This window comes from Polyodon spathula, chromosome 14 (genome assembly GCF_017654505.1).
Source record: "Polyodon spathula isolate WHYD16114869_AA chromosome 14, ASM1765450v1, whole genome shotgun sequence".
Lineage (NCBI taxonomy): Eukaryota > Metazoa > Chordata > Actinopteri > Acipenseriformes > Polyodontidae > Polyodon > Polyodon spathula.
In genome coordinates, this window is record NC_054547.1 from 25,242,944 (window position 1) to 25,264,550 (window position 21,607).

At 38.7% G+C, this 21,607-nt stretch overlaps 2 protein-coding genes across 2 annotated transcripts in view; both read left to right on the forward strand.

Moving 5' to 3' along the window:
• The first annotated feature begins 17 nt into the window (after positions 1–17).
• Positions 18–13,238, forward strand: LOC121326457 (E3 ubiquitin-protein ligase rnf168-like). The gene is made up of 7 exons (XM_041269732.1): positions 18–253; positions 6,741–7,051; positions 7,422–7,498; positions 9,805–9,975; positions 10,140–10,234; positions 10,662–10,746; positions 11,184–13,238. Exons 2-7 carry the CDS (start codon positions 6,748–6,750, stop codon positions 11,982–11,984), a joined length of 1,533 nt encoding a protein of 510 aa, XP_041125666.1. The 5' UTR covers positions 18–253; positions 6,741–6,747; the 3' UTR covers positions 11,985–13,238.
• A 1,025-nt stretch (positions 13,239–14,263) lies between these two features.
• Positions 14,264–21,607, forward strand: part of LOC121326364 (UBX domain-containing protein 7-like) — a 28,863-nt gene continuing 21,519 nt past the window's right edge. The window contains exon 1 of the mRNA XM_041269616.1: positions 14,264–14,355. Coding sequence (XP_041125550.1) covers positions 14,286–14,355 — 70 coding nt within the window. The 5' untranslated portion in view covers positions 14,264–14,285. The remainder of the gene's footprint in view (positions 14,356–21,607) is intronic.

Below are 21,607 nucleotides of genomic sequence, written 5' to 3' on the forward strand. Positions count from 1 at the left end.
CGCAATGAAACGTTGAGCTCTGAGGGGAAGGAATGGCGTTCTTGATTGTGTATCTCTAAAAATTATAAAAATATAGTTATATTTAAAACATAAAAGTCAATTAGGTCATTTTGTTTCACATTATAGAAAACGTATTGGTAAATCTTGGAAATTGGGTCTGCGTGTATTTTTGTTCCTGTACGCTGAAGGGGTGGGTTAACATTAATACCAGCGCGGGTATTTTGTAGTTATTTTATGTCTGACCTGGGAGAAGGTAAGCACGGTTTTTATTCATTCGAGTTACATGTAATATTACTTAACACTAATATATCCAACTAGTTTCAACGTAATGTTTTCAGTACTTAAACTGTGCAGGTGTATACACGGAGAACAACGCGTTTTATTTGATTTATTCGGGTTTTAATTATTTTTTTATGCTACCTTATTTGAATTTGGAAAAGGTACCGGTAACTTTCTTCACCTGCATTTCTACATTATTTATACATAGCAGGTTAAAAAGTTTTTGCGTGAACTGGATTCCACACATACACACACACACAACCAAAATGCAAAATGTCGGTAGAGCAGAAAAGGGGACGGGGGGATTGCCACCTGATACTATATTAACAAAGTACACACAATAACATTGTCATTGTACGATGGGTTGCAACGATTAAATCAAAAATGACTTTGATTAGGTCCCTCATTATGTACATCGAGAAATGCTGTATAATCGATTCAATAATTGCATTTTTGTAACGCGCTTAGTTCAGAACATTATTTTAAGTTTATCAATGAATCGGCACTGTTGGACAACATAGGTAAAATATGTAATGTTCATTCTTATATTTGTTATAAAATGATTTCACAAATAATTAACATACCCAAAAATAGTAATAAAATTTCTGATATGATATAGCTTGTAAATTTACCGTTACCTGCTTCCGAAAGCTGTCAGCAGATAGCATCGACGTGCGATCAGCAGTAACTATTTACTGCGCATGCGTCGAGGAACAGGACAGTGCTTAGAAAATAGCATTTTTTATAATAATTACGTATAGTCATAATTTTGGATCAAAACCACTGAGTTATATAATAGTGTAACTTATACAAGCTCATTTTCTGTGTTATTCACACCTCCTGCCTAGGTAGTAGTAGCACCTAGAGTGAGGATCGGGTTTGCTTGCAGACACACTACTTTGTCAGCTACCGCTCCTCTGTTGTTCGAAGCCGTGGAGATGCGTGACCTGGTGACGTCTTTTCCAGATGAGTTCACGCAGATGGCGAACTTTTGCACAAAATCTTGTGCAGAATCTCCGCAGCATTAGGAAAATATGCGTACGTGAACGCAGCCAATATCTTTTGAAACACCATTCTAATAAACTGCAATATTATTGGCTGAAGCAGTTTTGCGTGAGGCTGGATTTTCATTGCTTAAAATATTAGTGTGTGAACCCTTTGGCTAGAAAGGTTGCAGTGTTTTCGGCATAGTGGGAGATTGACATCTGGACGTTTGTCTGGTTGATTGGAAATTTGCAGGTCCATACACACCCTTTTGTATTAGTGAATTGACACTATGAATTACTGGATGGTGACAAATTTATGGACCAATTGACCAATTCACGAATTGACAAACACATTGACAAATTAATGGTTGGATAGTTTTGGCACAAATGGTGCTCCATAAGAACCAGCAAAGCAGTTTTGAAAGTGCTGTGTAGGTACTTGCCCTTTGTGCATTCGATGGGGGAATCTAGTGTGTCTGCTGTCAAAGCGACAGTCCTTGCAGCCTATAGGAACAGCAGGGGGGCTCGCTGTTTGAGAGTAAAAAAGCTAATCGAAGTATGGGGGGCGGGCTGGCTTTTATTATTTACTGTTCTTTTATATTTATTTAGAATGTCACCAGATTTTGTTTAAAGTACGTAAATTAGCTACATATCGCATTCTCATTTCTAAAAATTTCTAGCCACAAATTCTGTATTAGCCAGGACCTGTCTATGGGTCGGGATAGTATGGTAGGCCATTCGAGTCAAAAATGCGTTATTTAGTACACATACTCACTTTTAATTTAGGACATGTTGTAATTTTAATTTACGCTTACTAATTTGGCCAATTGGATCGCTGAAAACGAATTTAAAGAACATATGTGTAATAAATTATCCAAGTAAAAGTCGCCTACATTTGAAATTAGGATGGGGGGAAAAAAGTACAATACAAATAATAATAAAACTATAATACAAACTGAATCGTGTCACAGTCAACGTTGTCTCAAGAATCAATCAATCTATCTATTTTATATAGCGCCTTTCATAGTGGACCACCATCACAAAGTGCTTTACACGATTTCCAGATTGTACAATTTGGACTTTTTTTTTTTCTTCAATTCAATGACTGGCTAAACCAATTAAAATAACTATTACCTAATCATAATTTAACAAGTTATTAATTGTTTTATTTTATTGTCTTCTGACTAAAATAGTAAAAAGAAACTTTAAATAGACATGGTCCAAGAAATCAGTTTGTGAAACACAATCCATATATTTTTTTTATTATTATTTTTGAATGGCGTTAACACAATCACACTGCTATAATTTTATACGTAGTCTAAATAAATATACAGTAGCAAAACCGGGAACATTTTACAATTGTAATCTTTCCAACTAGGACAAAAAAGTTGGGCTGAAAAACTGTCAATCCCATTTTTCCTGAGACATCTGGTAACCCTAAATCGGTAGTAGTCAGCAAATTTATATTTGCACGATAAAGACTCTTGCCGCAATGTTTTCTATTTTCCTTAAGTCAGCATGACTAGATACTACTGTGTAAAATGACAAAGTTAATTTACATTTATTTAGAACACGTACTATTTTATGTATTCTGATTGGTCCAAATCAATGTGTGTACTAGGTATGCAGTTTTGATCAGTATGACCTTCCATAGGTTAGTTACACATACAGCAATCAGGGCTTGCAAAATTTTGGTAATGGTACTTGCCCTTTGGGCAGTCCATTGTAGACATTTGGTTGCCCAAAAAAATGTCAAGTTGCCCATAATTGACCTATGGACTGTGATTTGTACAGAGTACACTGTACTCAATATAGGTACAGTATCACAGGGTGCATACATTTTTTCAACATCGAAATGCTTCCATTTGTTTTTCCCAGACTTGTGTGTTAGTTAGTTTCTACAAGTTTTTTTGACAGTTATCCACAAGTGGGCAGCCGCAGAGCATATAGCTTTTTGATCCAGAGCAGAAGTTGCTCCTGGTTTTCTAAAAGTATTTGTCAGAATCTGGAGGTGCATATCTAGAAAGAGACAATGCAGGTATGCAAAAGAGATGTAAGATACAATCTAAGAAATGTCCAATATTTGAGAACTACATAGCATTATTCGCAAAAAGGATATACAATTTTGTATACTGCAAGTATACTTGTGCCAAAATAGGTTAGTATAATGGTACCAATAGTATACTAAAAGTAGACCATTTTGGCACAAGTATACTTGCAGTGTATTACTTTTTTGTAAAGGATGATACTGGATTCTGATCCAAACTTCTTTATACCCTCTGTTAAATGTTGAACACTGTGGGAGTAACAAAAATGAAATGACAAATGTCCCGCATTATATATTAAAATGTACAAGTGTCATGTATTAAGTATGCAAGTCAAATACTAAATATAGTACACCCTCCCTATAACAACCCTGTTTTGGTCCAAAGCCTTTTGTTCGCTATAGTAAAAGGACAATCCAAAACAAACAACATAAGCTGCTGGAGTAAGTTAAGGAAGTCACCTTGGATAAAGACATTAGCTAAACTATTAATAATATTAGTACTGTTTTATTATTTGATTCTTTATTACGGTATTTGTTACTACTAGAACATTATTATTATTAGTAGTATTAGCAATGAAATTGGGTACTGTACTTGTAATTCTACTTTTATTCACAATTTGTGGCATGCTGCATCTAGTATTCTGGCTATATCCTATTCATTGAAGAACACAGTACAACATGTACAAAATGTGAATCTTGGTGAGCAGAGTACTGTAGCTTGAGTACAGTGGGTCTTGAAAGTATTCACCTCCCTTGGACTTTTCCACATTTTATTGTGTTAAACCTGGAATCAAAATGGACTTAATTGGGAGTTTTTGCCACTGATCAACACAAAAAAAAGTCTAATGTCAAAGTGAGAAGTAAAATCTACAAACTGTTCTAAATTAATTACAAATACAAAACAGAAAGTAATTGATTGCATAAGTATTCACCCCCTTGAGTCAATATTTGGTAGAGGCACCTTTGGCAGTAATTACAGCCATGAGTATCTGGATAAGTCTCTACCAGCTTTGCACATCTGGACACTGCATTTTTTACCCATTCTTTGCAAAATTGCTCAAGCTCCGTCAAGTTGGATGGGGACCTTTGGTGAACAGCAATTTAACTCTTTCCACATAATCTCAATTGGATTGAAGTCTGGCCTTTGACTGGGCCACTCCAGGACATTGACCTTTTTGTTTTTAAGCCACTCCAGTGTGGCTTTGGCTGTATGTTTGGGGTCGTTGTCCTGCTGGAAGATGAATCTTCTCACAAGTCCCAGGTCTGTTGCAGACTTCAGCAGGTTTTCCTCTAGGATTTCTTTGTACTTGGCTGAATCAATTTTGCCCTCTATCTTCAAGAGCTTTCCAGGCCCTGACGCGGAGAAGCATCCCCATAGCATGATGCTGCCATCACCATGCTTCACGGTAGGGATGGTGTTCTCAGGATGATAGCGCTTAGCATTGAGGCCAAAAAGCTCTATTTTGGTCTCAACAGTCCATAGAACCTTCTTTCACTTGGTCTCAGAGTCTCCCACATGCCTTCTGGCAAACTAGCTGAGATTTGATGCAAGTCCGTCCCCCCTCCCCCACTGGCTTTCTTTTTTCCACTCTCCCATAAAGGCCAGTTTTGTGAAGCACTTGGACTATTTTTGCCATATGCACAGTGTCTCCCAGCTCAGCCATGGAAGACTGTAACTCCTTTAGAATTGCCATAGGCCTCTTGGTGGCCTCCCTGACTAGTGCCCTTCTCGCCCGTATACTCAGTTTTTGAGACGGCCTGTTCTAGACAGATTCAAGGTTGTGCCATATTCTCTCCATTTTTTAATAATGGACTTTACCGTTCTCTGGGGGATATTAAGTGCCTTGGAAATGTTCTTATATTCTACCCCTGATTGGTGCTTTTGAAGAACCTTATTCCGGATTTGCTTTGAATGTTTCTTTGTCTTCATGATGTAGTTTTTGTTAGGAAATGTACTAACCAACTGTGGGACCTCCCAGAGACAGGTGCATTTAGAGTGAGTAGTTTTTCGAGATTTACAATTATATTGTAAATACAGTATAATCGTAAATCTCGAAAAACTACTCGCTGCTAAATCTTTTGTAGTCATTTTTGTATTACTTTAGTATAAATACATGTTAATTTGGATTCATATGTTGTTTTTTTCTGACTTTATGTGAACGAAAAGACGCACATTTGCCCGTTTTCCCATTGGAAATAGTGATATTTTTAAATATCACTGTCCTGGTCACAAAAGCAAAGTTAGTGGAGAATAATAGCCATTTTCTATACTTTTGAGGCATAAGCAATTAGGAAATAACACTAACTACCCAGGAACAAAAAAAAAAAAAAAAATTGTTACACGGTGTTATGTGACTTCTAAAGACAATTGGTTGCACAAGAACTTATTTAGGTGTGTCATAGCAAATGGGGTGAATACTTATGCAGTTATTTTCTGCTTTATTTCTAATTAATTTAGAATAACTTGTACATTTTATTTTTCACTTTGACATTATGGACTTTTTGTGTTGATCAGTGGCAAAAACTCCTAATTAAATCTATTTTGATTCCATGTTATAACACAAAAAAATGTGGAAAAGTCCAAGGGGGGTTAATACTTTTGAGAGACACCGTACTTTGGCTGTCGTAGTGTCAATTTTAACTGTCGTTTCAGTGGAGCAGACACGGTCATATGACATATACCAGGGCGCTGAGTAGATAGGATTGCTTTAGTTGTGAGGGGTGTTACACGGGGCAGTCCTTGCAGGATTTGGTCACAAGCAGTGTGTACGTCACCCCGGAAATCACTCGAGCATTACCAAAGAAAAACATTGATCCCTCTAAACGTGTTTTACCGGGATGATCTGTGAGCGGAATCTCGATTGAGAAACCGCTGTTTGATTAAAGCACAGAACGTTCTGTTATAGACTAAAAAATCGGATTGCCCGTTGGGCAAACAGGCCACAAAAAACACTTCCGACAGATTTTTTTTGGATGTCCCGGAATGTCGGGGTATCTATTTTGTGAGCCCTGCACAATGAGTACAGAACAGGTTCCTGTCTTCACAGTGAAGCAATATCTGTCTCTCATAACTGTTGTCGAAACCTTTTTTTATTAACCTACTAAAGTAGAATATTAAATAGATAACTAAAAAAAATGTAAGGATACAAAAATAACATTTATTAACCATCAGTACGGTAGTTATGACAAGTAATAAATGACAGTGCTTTGTTTATCTTTGTACTACCTAATACCTGTGCTTCAAACATAGTGACCACAACGGAAACAGAAAACCTGAAATTGCACTTGTCTAATGTGTTTTGATTCTTCCAGTTTTGTTGAGATAGTGAACAATCGATAGTGTACTGGTGGATTTAAAACGCAATTTCAGTTGTAGACTTTTTGAATCATGTATGGAGGAAACAAACTAATAGCAATATTTTCCCAAGGAGCAAGATGCCGCAAGTGCCACCGGACAAGTTGTCTCAAGCGGACTGCATTTGTCCGGTGTGCCTGGAGATTTTCCTGGAGCCGGTTACACTGCCCTGCGATCACACCTTCTGTAAGCCCTGCTTCCAGCAGACTGTGGACAAGTCCAGCCTGTGCTGCCCAATCTGCCGGAAGAGGGTCTCCACCTGGGCTCGGCTGCATGGCCGCAACAAGACCCTGGTGAACAAGGAGCTGTGGGAGAGAGTGCAGGAAGCCTTCCCTGTTCACTGCCAGCATCGGCTCAGCGGAAGGGACCTGGATGATGCCACCTGTGAGTTTCTCTGTCAATCGCAAACCCTGTCACCAAAAAAAAAAAAAAAATATATATATTTTTTTTTTTTACATGGTTGACCCATGTTGCAGCCAAGTTCTGTCTAACCTTTATTTGTCACATGTACTATGTAGACAAAGCCATAACACTCGGCTACTCTTTTAAATAATGTTAATCTTTAACATGGCTTTAGAAAGTCTTTTCCCCCCATACTTTTAAATAAAAAAAATTAAATAATGTTTTTCTGATTTAATTGAGTTTTAGTCCTTAAGGTATAAGCACTTTAAAGCTTTTGGTCTTTGTTTCTTTGCTAAAATAAAGTTGTTGTGATGAGAAACAAGAGTAATAAACTGTAATTTTTTGTTCCCAGTGAATGCACTGATTCCTCTGCCTCAACTGTGTAAACCAGGAGAGCTACGACAGGAATATGAGGACCAGAAAAGCAAGGTACATGTAGGACTCTACTTTTAGATTTTTAACTACTGGCCCCTCAGGCCACTGAGCTAGTGTTTTTACTGGTCCGGATGCAATTTTATCTGGCCCAATATATTTATATATTTTTTCCTGATGGTTTTTATTTTCAGTATGTTTCTAACTGTGTATAGTAACCAAAGAGAGCCCACCTCTCAAAAGAAAGTGGCTAAACGAAGCCTTTCAATATATGTTACTTCAGCCATTTCACATGTATGTAGCAAGTATTAAAAGAAGTACGGTAATCCAAACTTGAGTAACATTGAAATTAGAAAGGTAATTTAAAGTTGTGATGAATATAAAGATGTACTAAATGTTAAGCACATCAACAGTAACTAAGAAAATGCAAGGTACTTGGAGTTGGAAAGGAGTTTTTTTTTTTTTTTTTTTTTAAACTCTGAACTGTAGTTCAATGTAAAACATCTACTGTTGACTTTCTGTGAATGGATGGAGCAGGCAACATTTGCACTGACCATTAAAAGTACAACCAGGGATCCTTGTTTTTAATTATTTACAGGTCATTAAATAAACAAACTAACGTGACTTCGATTCATTTGATGTCAGTACTCTGGCTAGTTGTAATTAGTAATGTTAAACTATTGTAATGTTGGAATGTATTTTCTATTTTGGCCAGGTTACAATATTTACACTAAGATTATTTTATATATATTAATTGTTAGAATTAAACAGATGTAGAATATTTAGGTTGCTATGTGATAGGTGTTAATTTTTGCTGTAGTGTATACAGAATAAAATATTATTTGGTGGTTAGTGCAATGTTATGCTACTGTCGATTTAATTGGAAGAGATACGTGCTGTGACGTTGCTGCTCATTGAGTTCTGTGTATTTTAACAAAAGAAAAAAAACTTGTGCCTAAGGAAATAGGGTGAAGAGCGAACAAATCTCGTCTTGGACATTGTTTGAACACTTTGTGAACCCGGCTAAATTTTACCTGCTTACACTGTTATGCTGTCTGCTTGTGCACACGCATTTGCCTTTTACTCTTGGTAGCGTAAGGGACCAGAGTTCGGGTAATCGAATACACAAAAAGGTTGCACCCTGTGTATTCAAATAGGAAACTATTCGAAATTCCCATCCCTAATCCTAATAATGAACACTATTAAAACAGTATTCATAATACAAAATAACAGTCCTACTTAGAGCGTTGTCGCTTGTGTAGCCTCTCCCAAGTCAGCGCCAATCTTGCTGAGTGTTGCCAACGAGTCCTTGAAAGATTCTGAACGGCATTTTTGACCTGAACACATCGGATCCCAAATCAAAAAGTTAGACAATTCGATTGCGTATCTGGGTATCCATTGGGGACATCTTACTGCTGCTGTTTTATCTGCAAGTCTGGGAAACAAGGCAAAACCTTCTTTTTTTTTTCTCTCTGTCATAATGAAGCCTCCACTCTAAATGCTCGTCTTCATTTTTTTCATAATTACATTCTTTATGATTTATTGATTTCCTTTAGGCTTATTGGTTGCTTAGTTGTAGAAAACCCAATTTGTAAAAGGTTTGCCGCGGGAACGAGTACCAACACACACTTCGGTACGCAGTCCCAGATTCTGACTGTACAACAAATATGACACACGGCAGGAAAGTTTGGATTAGTTATGTTTTTAAAAAATGATTTGTAAATTAATGTTCAGCTTTTTGACACACTGGCCCATTTTCCTGGATTCATGAAATGGAAGCCATATGCAGTATATATATTATACTAGCTAAATGTGACCAGCCCAGTCGGGCCTGTGGAGCTTCATAACTACCGGCCAAACTTCGCTCTCTACCGGCCCCGGGCCACCGGGCCATAGTTAACGTCGAACCCTGACATGGTGTCCAAATAATTTTGTCTGCGACTGTATGTGTTTGTGTGTGAGTAACAAAGTTTCCCAAAAATCAAAGAATGAGAGTTTTACGTTGTTATTCTATGACATGTTTTACATGTTTCTTTGTTTTGAATTAAACATTTATTTAAAGGTGCTGACACTTCTTTCAAACAGATCTGTGCATATGCCTATTTACAGATTTCAAGAGAGTATCAATTGAATTGCTTATCCAGTCATGATGAAACTTGGTTAGGACATTGTTTAGCACTCGTGTGTCAGTCTCTGGGTATTTACAAGAATATGTCTGAGTCTGTCAAACCTGTATTTTTTAGCTGTATTTGTACAGTACACATACACACAGTGGATGTTTTTCATGGTGCCTCTACTTTTTTTTATTTACAAACATGATGGGGTTTGTTACTTATGTTTTGTTTATTTCAAATTATTTTCAGCTGGAAGCAGAAAAACGTGTGTTGGAAGAAGAGGAGAGGCGAGCGAGTGAAGAGTTTATTCAACAGCTCCTAGTTGAGGAAGATGGGAGAAGAGCTGAGGAGTGGAAGAGGGCAGTAGAGGTGCAGCTGGAAAATGATGAAAGATTGGCCCAGGTGCTCAGTAAAGAAATTGTGAGTTTTAATCAAGTAATTGCCTTTTCATATTCTGTCGGCTTGAATGGATGCTAGCATTTAACAACAACCTTACCACATTGGGATGGTCCTTTCTTAAAGTATAACGGTATCCTAAAACTAACTCCGAAATAGTTTAGCTATTTATCTGTATTTCTCTTTAGGATGCAAACCAAGTTTCAGAAACCCAGGGGCCCTCTAGAGAAATATCAAGACAGATCTCTTCAGGAAAGAACACAAGTGTAGGGAACACTGAGAAGTAAGTTTTGCAGTTTACATGTACAGAGGTGGGGCATTGTAGAGAAAAAATGTGATTGAGAAAAGAAAGTGCTTATACAGATCTTGCTTCATTAAGAGTATACGTACTGACGTTTTGTTGCATTCCTTTTCAAGTTGTAATTGATTAACAGTTTGGTCCTGATGAGTGCAAGCGAGTTGTGCACCTATGAGTGGCTTGCCTTTTGACTCGCAGCAGAGATTGGTGAAGGACGGATGGTTTCACAGGATAATCCTTGCCACGTGTTAATAGACGAAAGCTGTAACCGCCCCAAGCTTTTATTAGATGCTTTAAACTGTAGGGTTAAGTTGATTTTTTGTTTTACTGGTATAAAAATGGTGGATTTGTGATGTGTACAATATTTAATAACTTGTACATGCTGTTAAGTGTCTTTTTGGTCCGTTTTCAGATACTTATCTCTTGACTCAAACCGAACGCCAAGATCTTTCGTACATCCTGAAACTAGCAGAAGTACAAGCCTTTCTGCTAACAAGGTACATTCTTACCTCCCAATAACTTGTTTTTTGTCCACATATATATTTACAGAAGTATATTTTATATATGAGGTGCCATTCCCCTTGAACTGTGTACCGAGTTATATTTAATTTTGAATGACTTTGCAGATTGATCAGCCATCTACTAATGAATTGGATTAAATAATCAACTGTAATCTATAAATGCTGTACCATATTTATGCCCCAAGCATTAGTTTCTTAATCCCCCACAGCTGCACCCTAGCAGACAATTAGAAACCAATGTATGGGGTATGCTACAGTCTAAATAAACACTTGGCAATACAGGGTAAACCTACAGTAACAATACAGCATACTAACAAAGCTAGAAAGCTAGGCACTCCAGTAATGTTAATCGACTAGATTTAACCACTGAGAAAGGATATGCATCATTTTTTTTTTTTTTTTTTAATACTTAGGAAAATATCTCGGCTGCTCTCGGTCGGTCTGTTGTAATAGAAGATGGCATACTAACTTTAAGTCCCCAAGAAGCTGGAGATTTCTCTGAAATACCTCCAGAGGCTGCAAAAAAAATAAATGCAAGTACCAGTGACAAAGACAGGTGTGTCCTTGTGCCTACAAGCACAGAAGAAAGTGAAAACTCTGGTCTGCATCCAAGACACAGAAGCAGCCAACCAGACTTCAGAGCAGGCAAAACAGGTGATGAAGATACCTGCAAGAGGAAGAATCAGCGTGAGCCTGACACGCAAAGCAAATTCAAAAGCAAGAGACTGAAAGTGTTACCAGCAGAGGGCGATCCTCACGAAGGGGCAGAGCTCTCTGTGGATGGGTCACACATGCAGCAGCTCATAGAGCTGGAGAATGAGTTTTTCATGAAACTGCAGCAAGAGAAAAAAGACAGACTTTTGGCATTACAGTTGCAGAGGCAGCTGAACAAAGAGATGAAAGAAGTGAACAGAAAAAAAAACTCCCCAGATGGGTACCAGCTCCGCACTAAGCTGCCTGAAGAGAGAGCGTCGTGCAGAGGACAGAGGAATTGGTCACAGTCCTCTGCACGGTCCTCTACTGTGAGAGGCGGGGTGGAGACAACATTGCCTGCAAATAGACCCAGTGGGAGCATGCTGACTGCTGCTCCGACCCCAAAAGAAGAAGCTGGCAGTCAGAAGGGTGTGAGCAACAGTTCTGGGTCACCCACAGGACTGCAGATATATGGCAAACAGATGACCATTACCACGATGCTCCAAAACCATGTAAATTAAAGGTTTCCAAGGGAAAACAGTACATTAGTGTTATTACAGTGTTACAACTTATTACAGAGAGATATTACTTATTTGATCCAAAAGCTGGACTACTGTTTTTTTGTCTGACACTTAGTTGTTTTTTTTCCCTAGCATTTTTTTTTTTTTTTTGCTAAATTTATGTCCATATGATATTCATGCTTAACATTTGGCAGCTGCAATGTTAACATCAGGGTGAAATGATGAGCTACAAATGTTTAACAGCAGATTATAAACCTGGTCAATTAAACCAGAAATAACAATTTATATAATGCTTTTATTAAATGTGGAGGAAATATGCACAAAAGATGTGTACAGCTATGACCAAATGTTTTGCATGAAGCAAAATGTGTTAATTGTGTAGAATGATGCAAAACCTTTGGCCAAAACTATATTTAACTGTTATGTGCTTCAAGTCTTCGGAAGCTTATTTAAGCTAAACATTTAGGAAAGATACACACATGCTCTTCAGCATTCTCTCGACATGCTTAACAATTAGATAACTAAAGGCACAGCATTTCAATTATAACATGATCCATGCATAATGATTTTACTGTTAGAAATCTGTATGACCAATACCATAAAACAGGACATCAAAGGAGGGGCTCCACAATCAAATCCTGTAATTTGTAGTAATAATAATATTACATTACTGTGGCAGGTACAAGATCTTCAGAACTGTAAATGCTTCTATAACACTGACAGGACATTTGAAGGAAAGTTACATGGGTTCCATAGAGTTGTACACATACATACACTGATTAAACTGCCTTACTAAATGTGTTTTAATCTATGGAACAGGCCCTGTCCATCTATAACTTTTAAACATGAGTTTACTCTTGAACAACTGCCCTTTTTATGTACAGTAAGTTTAGTATTGAACATCTTAATCCATAATTCTTAAACATTCAATGGTGGTATATTGAGTAATACTAAATGAGGTGTTTGTCATTTTGTCAGTTTACAGGTTTCTTTCAGCATTAATAAACATTTAAAATCGGCAGAAACATGTTGGTAATAAAGTACACTGTTGTTACTTTTGTAAAGGTTCTCAATACATTGTTTTGTGCTGGTCTGAAAACAAAAAAACATTTGCTTCTAAGCAAAGTTTGCACCACTTTTCATCTATATTCACACTTCAATCTCTTGCTAGTTCAGTTATGTTACCTGTTTGTTTTTTCAATTGCAAAAAAAATAACTTGAATCTTGTACTGGGACACATGCAATAAATATTAATAAATGTCAACTACAATGCCTGTGTGTCTATATACTTGTACTACACAGGGAACCACTTAAAGCATGGTCTGCAATGCCTGTCAGTATTAGGGTTTTATTAAGGGCTTTGAAACAATTTTGAACAGGTAAATGTTACTTAACAGTAAGTTTGTATTGTTTATGGGCATTGTAAAAATTTAAAGAAACGGGATACTGATACATCAACGCTTACAGGACTGTAAACTTGAAAATAAGAACAGTTTTTTTTTTGTTGGGGGGGGGGGGTACATATGGTGTGAAGTTTGGAAAACAGTTTGAGCACTGGCCAATTAGCCAACCCCTCAGGACATAGCTAATACTACATGTGTCCAAACTAAACTCCAACTAGCAAGATTAGCAGCACAGGGTGTGACTTGTTAACATAAATTTATAACAGTCTTTAAAAAGTAATAATCCTGAAAAAAGCAAGCAAAGAACCTAAAGTGACATGCATGCCAGCTTTTAGTATCATGGAAAAGGAAATCACCATGAACCACATCCACGGCATAACAGTTGTACAGATACCTTTCTGTAAGATTCCCCAGATTCTGTTAATGTGAAGAATGCCTTATCAAAGTTTAATCAAATGATTCTCTGTAAAAAGGTAAGTGTTTACCGATATACATATACGCGCTATTTATAGCTTGTGCTAATGAATGTCTACCAATTTTCATTACAACTGGGTAAGCGTTTCTCTAGGCATTACAAACTGAAGTGTGACACACCTATGCAACTGTACATCCATCCCGAGCAGGGATAGTAAGAGATAAAAGTAATGTATTTATAGTTTAGTGCCACAAAGGATGTCAAGTATCGTATAACAACCAACAAATAGACATTTTGTATTGTAGCTTAACTTATTTTTCTAACTTTTCCATAACGTGCATCTGTTACATGCAAACTTCATTATCCAGAATGCTTGGGAGGGACTGTTTGTGTGTCACGTGCACCTATGGGTGGGGTTAGAGTTCGCGGGTATAGCAGCTCAATGCGCATGCGGCCTGGAGTGGTGTTGTCGGCGGCGGTAAGATGGCGGCGGTAGGAGATGTATCAGCTCCGGGACTGAATGAGTTAATACAGCAGTTTACAGCCATAACTGGTAAATATTATATTTTAAAAGGGGGATCAGTTTTGTTTTAAAACGGACGCGAAAAAAATAAAAAAATAACTAGACTGTAACAAGTGTGTGAATTGCACTGGGGCATCGTACAACATTGCCCCCTGTCATGGAGTAGGAGACCAGCTCGGAAAAAGAGACGTGCAACTAAAGCACGTACATATTGCACGTAATTGTATTATTATTATTATTATTATTATTATTATTATTATTATTATTATTATTAATAATAATAATAATAATAATAATAATAATAATAATAATAAAGTTTGCGTTCATCGTTGGCTAAAATTGCAAGTAAAAGTCCAAACCCTAACTCAGATGCAGTAATTCTGGACAGTTTTATAAAGATTGAGATGTCTAACATTTCTTTTTATTTTTTACTTTAGCTATAGGCTTCTCCTTATGGTGGTTGAACGTACAGTTCAACGTCAAATTGTTGAAACGTTGTGATATTGCACTTTAAATGCTGCTCAGGAATCAAAGTGCAAAATTGTTGCGGAAGTGACATTAATTAGGCTGTTGGGAGAAGCTGAAGTGTGAGCAATTAAATTAGGCTCTGCTTGTGATGCACAAGTTAGAGAGAGTTAAACAATCACCACTCCGGTTAGAGGAGGCGGAGAAGAGGAACGCATCCTTTCCAGTAGCAGCAATAGCACAAGCATCGCTGGTCTCTGCAAAGTAGTACTACTGCAATTTTGGCTTAGGCTAGTAGTTCATAACACGCTTACTAGACCGATCTCATTAACCGTATTGTTTTCTTGCTCCGTGTAGGAAATAGTTTTAAAAACAGATTTATGATTAGTTTAAAACGGGATTGTAAACGTCCAAAGCAACCACAACCCTTGCATAACAACTACTTGATTACATTTGTGGAGGTGCTTATACTTTTTTGTGTTTTATTTATATGCTCCCAGTCAGTTTAATTCCTGTATGCAGAAAATGTGCTGGGCGAACTTAGTAACGCAGGAAAACGCCATTCACAAAACGTGCATGATGTGGGCTTCTTTGCAGCTCTTCAGAGAAGGCAGTCAAAACTTACACAGCATACACATTTTTTTTGTTTTGTTTTTGTTTTTACAAAAATGCAATACAAAATGTAGGTGTTGGTGCTTAGTAAGAGTACAATCCAATTTATTTCATATGCAGTATATTTCTTTAAAGTCTTTCCCATGCAATTACATTTGTAGACATACAGTGTATACAGAAATATATATTGCTGTAATATATCAAAAGTAACTGCAACATGTTGTACCCTCGCTTAAACTAAGTTGAAGTATCTGTGCTTTGTGTACAGTGTTTTGCTGTAGGGCCTGATCAAAGAAATGTTTTATTATGCTTTGTTAGTCCGTTTCTTTCACTTTCAGAAATTGCAGAATTACTTTCGCTTTCAAGCGCAGTTGATATCTTTCTGTCACCATCTGTATAAACCTCATGGGTGAATTGGTTTGACGGGTCATTTCCACACTCGAATGGTGTGGTGTAAAGAGCTCAGTTTGATGGAAGAATCTTTGCTCACTTGATCATATATGTAATTTTAAAAGTTCCCTTCTAAAGGTTTCACAGACACAGACTGGCACTAATCTTGGACTACCTAATGTTACCTTAGGTAAATTAGTCCAAGATTAGTGTTTACCCTGTGATGAGCAAGCATTTTTGAAGTAAGACGTTTTATTTATGTAACTAGATTCCGTTTTTTACAAAACTCACTTTTTTTTTCCCCACACTCTGGCAACCCATAATTTACTGCATATGGAAAATTCCGGCTTGTCAGGCTAGGTTTAAAAACGAATAATGTAGAGGGTGGCTAAGCATTGTGTCGCATGTGATACAGAAATGTGCATTACAGGGTTAAGCAGGGTCTGTGAAACTACTCCTTTGTGTTATAGGCTATTGTCTTCAGTGACTAGGGATCTACAGCTACCCTATAGAATTAACTAATTTTGCTTCATAAAGTCGAATGAAACCTGCTGAATAATGTTACGTTAACATATTGAATTACATACCACTTTGTAGTTCCCTTTTAATTGAAAGACGACCACCACTTACATTGGTATGGGATATTCCTGCCCTTCGGGTAGGTATTTCTGAGCTCTCTATACCAGAGCTGCCAAAAGGCCCCTTCCTGTGATGACGCACTTGGTCCCGCCTACCGATGGAATAAAACCGTCTTTCGCATGAAGATCCCCCTCTTTTTCCCTCTCAAGACGGTAAGGTGAGACCTCTCTAGCTGAGTGTGGATGAGGAAAGAGCTTCTCGAGTCAAATTGAGTCTTGTTGTATTTCCCTTGCGTTCGTGCTGAAAGCTGGCTTGCCGCTTTCCTGGAATCAACAACTTAAAAGACCAAGTCCTTTCTGTCTTTCAGCAGCCTCCTCGCTTGCGTGGTAGGCTGCTCTTTTTATCTGTCTGTAGTATGTGAGCGACTGCCTGTGCAGTCATCTGCAAATGATTGTCTTTTCTTCTTGAGAGTACACGTGTCCTTCTTGGGGCTAGGCCTTGTGTATCCCCGCTGTCGAGTTGACCTCCCAGCCGTGCTCTCTTCCATGGAGCTAGGCCTTGCCGCATCCCCGCTGTCGAGTAGACCCTGCCAGCCGCACAGGCCTGCCACCTCGGCACCTCGGTGAGTCGAGCCTTGTAAACAGTGTACCCTCTCTCCTTGCTTTCTCCTGTGAGTACAGATGTCCTCCTCGGGGCTAGGCCTTTCCGTAACCCCATTGTTGAGTAGATCCACTTTGTTTGGATCTCCTCAGTCAGGCGAAAGGCTCTCTTTGGCACCCAGAACCAGGCAGGTTCAAATTATGGGTCTGGCCCTTGAAAGGGACCGCTCGCTAGCCCTAGGGCTGTCGGACGCGGTTGTGGAAACGATGCAGAGCGCTAGGGCAGACTCCACTAGGTCACTGTATACCTGTAAGTGGAAGTATTTTCAAACTTGGTGTCTGGCTGGTAACCATGACCCCATTACTTGCCCTATGCCAGTCATTTTGCAGTTTCTGCAAGAACTGCTCGATGCTGGAAGGTCTTCTTCAACCTTGAAGGTGTATTTAGCGGCTCTCTCTGCTTGCCATACCTCCGTAGATTCTATGTCTTCGGGTGTGCATTTTTTCGCTACCCATTTCCTTCAGGCGCACAGCGATTACACCCTCCTAGGAGGACTGTTCTCCCCGAGTGGAGCCTTAATATTGTACTAGAGGCTCTCACAAAGGCCCTGTTTCAGCCCTTACACTCCATAGAGCTGAAGTATCTGTTTATGAAGACAGCCTTCTTCTTGGCTATCACCTCCGCTAAGCAGATCAGTGAGCTGCAGGTGGTGTCTGTACACAGCTCCTGCATGTATATTTGGGAAGATGGCAGTAGGGTGTCACTGCGCACTAACCCTGCTTTCCTCCCCAAGGTGATTATAGCCTTCCACATCAACCAATCTGTGGAACTGGAGTTTTTTTTCATTCCTCTCCGTTTGCTTCTGCGGAGGATGAGAGAGAACATTTCCTCTGCCCAGTACGGGCATAGGACAAGAGCTCTGTGTCAATCTAAGCAGCGTCTGTAACACTGGATTGTAGACACAGTCTTGACTGCGCATGATGGTGCTGGCTTGCCCCCACCTGGTAGGGTAGCCGCACACTCCACTAAAGGTTTGGCTGCATCTTGTGCCTTTTTCAAAGGTGCCTTGATGTCCGACATTTATACTGCGGCTAGCTGGGCTAGGCCACATATTTTCTCCAGGTTCTACTGTACTAATGTGGTAAACTCTTTGGTAAATGTTATCACATACCAAAGTAATTGGTGGTTGTCTTCGAATTGAAAGGGAACTTTAGGTTACTTACCATAACCCTAGTTCCCTGAAAGAGAAGACGACCTCCACCCGCTTCGGTCACCCTCACGGGTTCGATGGAAAAAAGAGGAAGATCTTCCTGCGAATGACAGTTTTATTCCCTCGGTAGGCGGGACCGAGTGCATCATCACAGGAAGGGGCCTTTCGGCAGCTCTGGTATAGAGAGCTCAGCAATACCTACTTGAAGGGCAGGAATATCCCATACCAATGTAAGTGGTGGTTGTCTTCTCTTTCATTTTTCATTATTTGCTGTTGGTTACAATGTATGAATTCCATGGTCCAGCTTGCGCTCGTTAAAGTAGCAGTCCCTTCCAGTGTGCTGCTGCAGCAGAGATGCATTTCACTTTTTGCTGTCATATCTTAATCAAAACTTTACATTTGCATTATCTTCAGTGAATATAACTATATTGTAATTTTTCCAAACAGTACAGTAGAGATAGCCTACCCTTTCCTGCAACTGAACTTTCGACAGCGATGACTCCTGTTGATAATTTTATTTTGCGTCTCCATACTTGAATATGTATAATATCTCTTCCATACATCTGTGTGGATTTATTATTAATTGACTTGCTACCAACATCGCAACCAAAAACAGTGGCTCTCAAAGTATTCACCCCTCTTGAACTTTTCCACATTTTATTATGTTACAACATGAAATCAAAAAAGATTTAATTAGGAGTTTTTGCCACTGATCAACACAAAAAAGTCCATAATGTCAAAGTGAAAAATAAAATCTACAAATTATTTGAAATTAATTACAAATACAAAACAGAAAATAATTGATTGCATAAGTATTCACCCCCTTAAGTCAATATTTGTTAGAGGCACCTTTGGCAGCAATTACAGCCATGAGTCTATTTGAGTAAGTTTCTGCCAGCTTTGCACATCTAGACACTGCAATTTTTGCCCATTCTTCTTTGCAAAATTGCTCCAGCTTCGTCAAGTTGGATGGGGACCTTTTGGTAAACAGCAATCTTCAACTCTTTCCACATATTCTCAGTTGGATTGAGGTCTGGGCTTTGACAGGGCCTCTCCAGGACATTGACCTTTTTGTTTTTAAGCCACTCCAGTGTGGCTTTGGCTGTATGTCTGGGGTCTTTGTCCTGCTGGAAGGTGAATCCGCTCCCAAGTCCCAGGTAGGGATGGTGTTCACAGGATGATGTGTGGTGGTAGGCTTGCGCCAAACTTAGCGCTTAGCATTGAGGCCAGAAAGCTCTATTTTGGTCTCATCAGACCATAGAATCTTCTTCCACTTGGTGTCAGAGTCTCCCACATGCCTTCTGACAAACTCTAGCCGAGATTTGATGTGAGTTTTTTTTTTTTTTTTTTTTTTTTCCAACAATCGCTTCTATTTGCCACTCTCCCATAAAGGCCAGTTTTGTGACGCACCCGGGCTTTCTTAGGTTTGAGTCATTAATTGTATCATGAAGTAGGCAGAGAGAGGGGGAAAATACTATTGTAGTCTGTAGTGAGGTGGACAGCCAGCTCTCCAACTCGCACCACAGCTTTCTAATTTTCCAGCAGTTCCAAAAAGAGTGTATCAGGCAGTCTGTTTGTATTTTGCATTTTAAACATCTATCTGGAATGCTATTATTAAAAATGTGTAGGATGTTACGGGTGTAGTAAACTCTAGTCATCAGTTTATACTGTATTAGACAAAGGTTTTCATTAGTAGTAATGTCAGAAGTTTGTGCCCAACATTCTTTCCAATTTAGAGATACGTTATCACGACCAAGATCCATGTTCCATTTGTCGTATATATTGTCTAAGGTGGAACTGTAACAGTAGGAGTTAATTAAATTATTATATAGTCTTCCTGTAAGATGAGTGCTTAGATTTTTGTTAAGTAGTATATGTTCAGTATCACTATCTTCAATGGTATATTCTATTGACAAATTACGCGTCATAAAGCTTTTAATCTGAAGATATCGAAGTGCTTCAAAATCAGTGAGTTTGAATTTATCTTTTAATTCAGAAAATGTCAAAATTGAATTGTTTTTAACCAAATCCATTATCTGATTTATACCATTATCTTTCCAAGAAGACCAGGAAAGGGGACTCTCCTGGATTCCAAAGTTGTGTAGATTTGGGAATTGTAATAGATTCTTTTAATAAATCTTTCATTTTAAACCACTATCAGATTGTACTATTGATTGTAAAATTATCTATATTGTGGCTTCTAATTTTTGAGAAAAGATGAAGGAAGAGGGATTTAGGATGTACTTGAGAGTTTTCTATATTTATCCACAGTTCTTCCTCCAAAGCCTTTATGATGTGATAAAGATAGAAGCCTTGTGAAACAAGTTGGTAAAGCTCAAGATTTGGAAGATTTAAACCACCTTTGTTTTTCAGGGAGTGAAGCAAGTTTCTTGAATAAAGACTGTATCAGCAGTGAGTTTGTTTAAGTGATCAAGCACTTTTCGTTTGTTTTGTACCGTCATGTAATTATTATTCCATGTAACTAACTGGATTTTGCTGGGAAGGTCCTGTGTTTGAGAATGATCTGTATTTGTATTGTTTGACGACATAATATTTTTGTAATAGGTCAATTGGGGTAAGATATTGGATCGTTTCAAAGAGTAATATCTGGAAAGTGAGTGAATGTTCACTAGTAAATACAGGTGTAATGTCAATGTATAAGGAACACCAAGGGAGAGAGGGAAGTAATTCTACAAATCTAAACTAAAAAAGACTCATCTTAAGACTGAGCGTGAAAGTTACAACAATTATAGCGGCATATTATTTAACAAGGATTCCTAAACTCCAAAAAGGTAGCATTCAAAAACCACGGTCTAACTAGCAGGCGGGGTTAAGGAGTTCCACGACCCCTGTCTTAACCAATTAATTAGTAGTAAGAATGACAGCACATTATACATTATATACATTTGCAACAAAGCACGTTGTTCATTATACAATGCCATCCATATGTTTCCTTTACTGTATATTTCTCAAGGATTGGACTCCCTCCGACAGCCCCTTAGTTCAAATAACTCTAGATAGAAAATTCAATAATAATAATAATAATCATAATAATAATTACATGGTGTTTGCTGTTACATGGATATTTTCTGTGCGCGGGACGGATTGGGATGTGAAAGTAGGCGGTTCCCCTTTCCCTCCTGTTCCGCTGGCCATGGGATGTCCGTGGCTGCAGCTGCCCGCTGCATTAGCGCCTGGAACTCCTCCCTCTGGGACACATGTGGCTTGGGCGGTAGGGTGCTCCCCACTGTGGCCTGCCCGTGAAGGACAGCTCGTCTGGGCTAGGGGGTCTCGGCAGAGGGGACTGGGAACGAGACTGTGGGGGCTGGGGCTGCCTGGTGGTAGGGGGCAGCCTGCCCTGGGATTTTAATAGGGTCTCTAGCATAGTTTGCTGAGCCCTCACAGTCTCCGCCAGCTGGTCGAAGA

Coding starts and splice junctions, on each gene's coding strand:
- LOC121326457 (XM_041269732.1), top strand. CDS start 6,748: ATGCCGCAAGTGCCACCGGACAAGTTGTCTCAAGCGGACTGCATTTGT. Junction 7,052..7,421: donor GGACCTGGATGATGCCACCT/GTGAGTTTCTCT, acceptor TTTTGTTCCCAG/TGAATGCACTGATTCCTCTG. Junction 10,235..10,661: donor AGTGTAGGGAACACTGAGAA/GTAAGTTTTGCA, acceptor GTCCGTTTTCAG/ATACTTATCTCTTGACTCAA.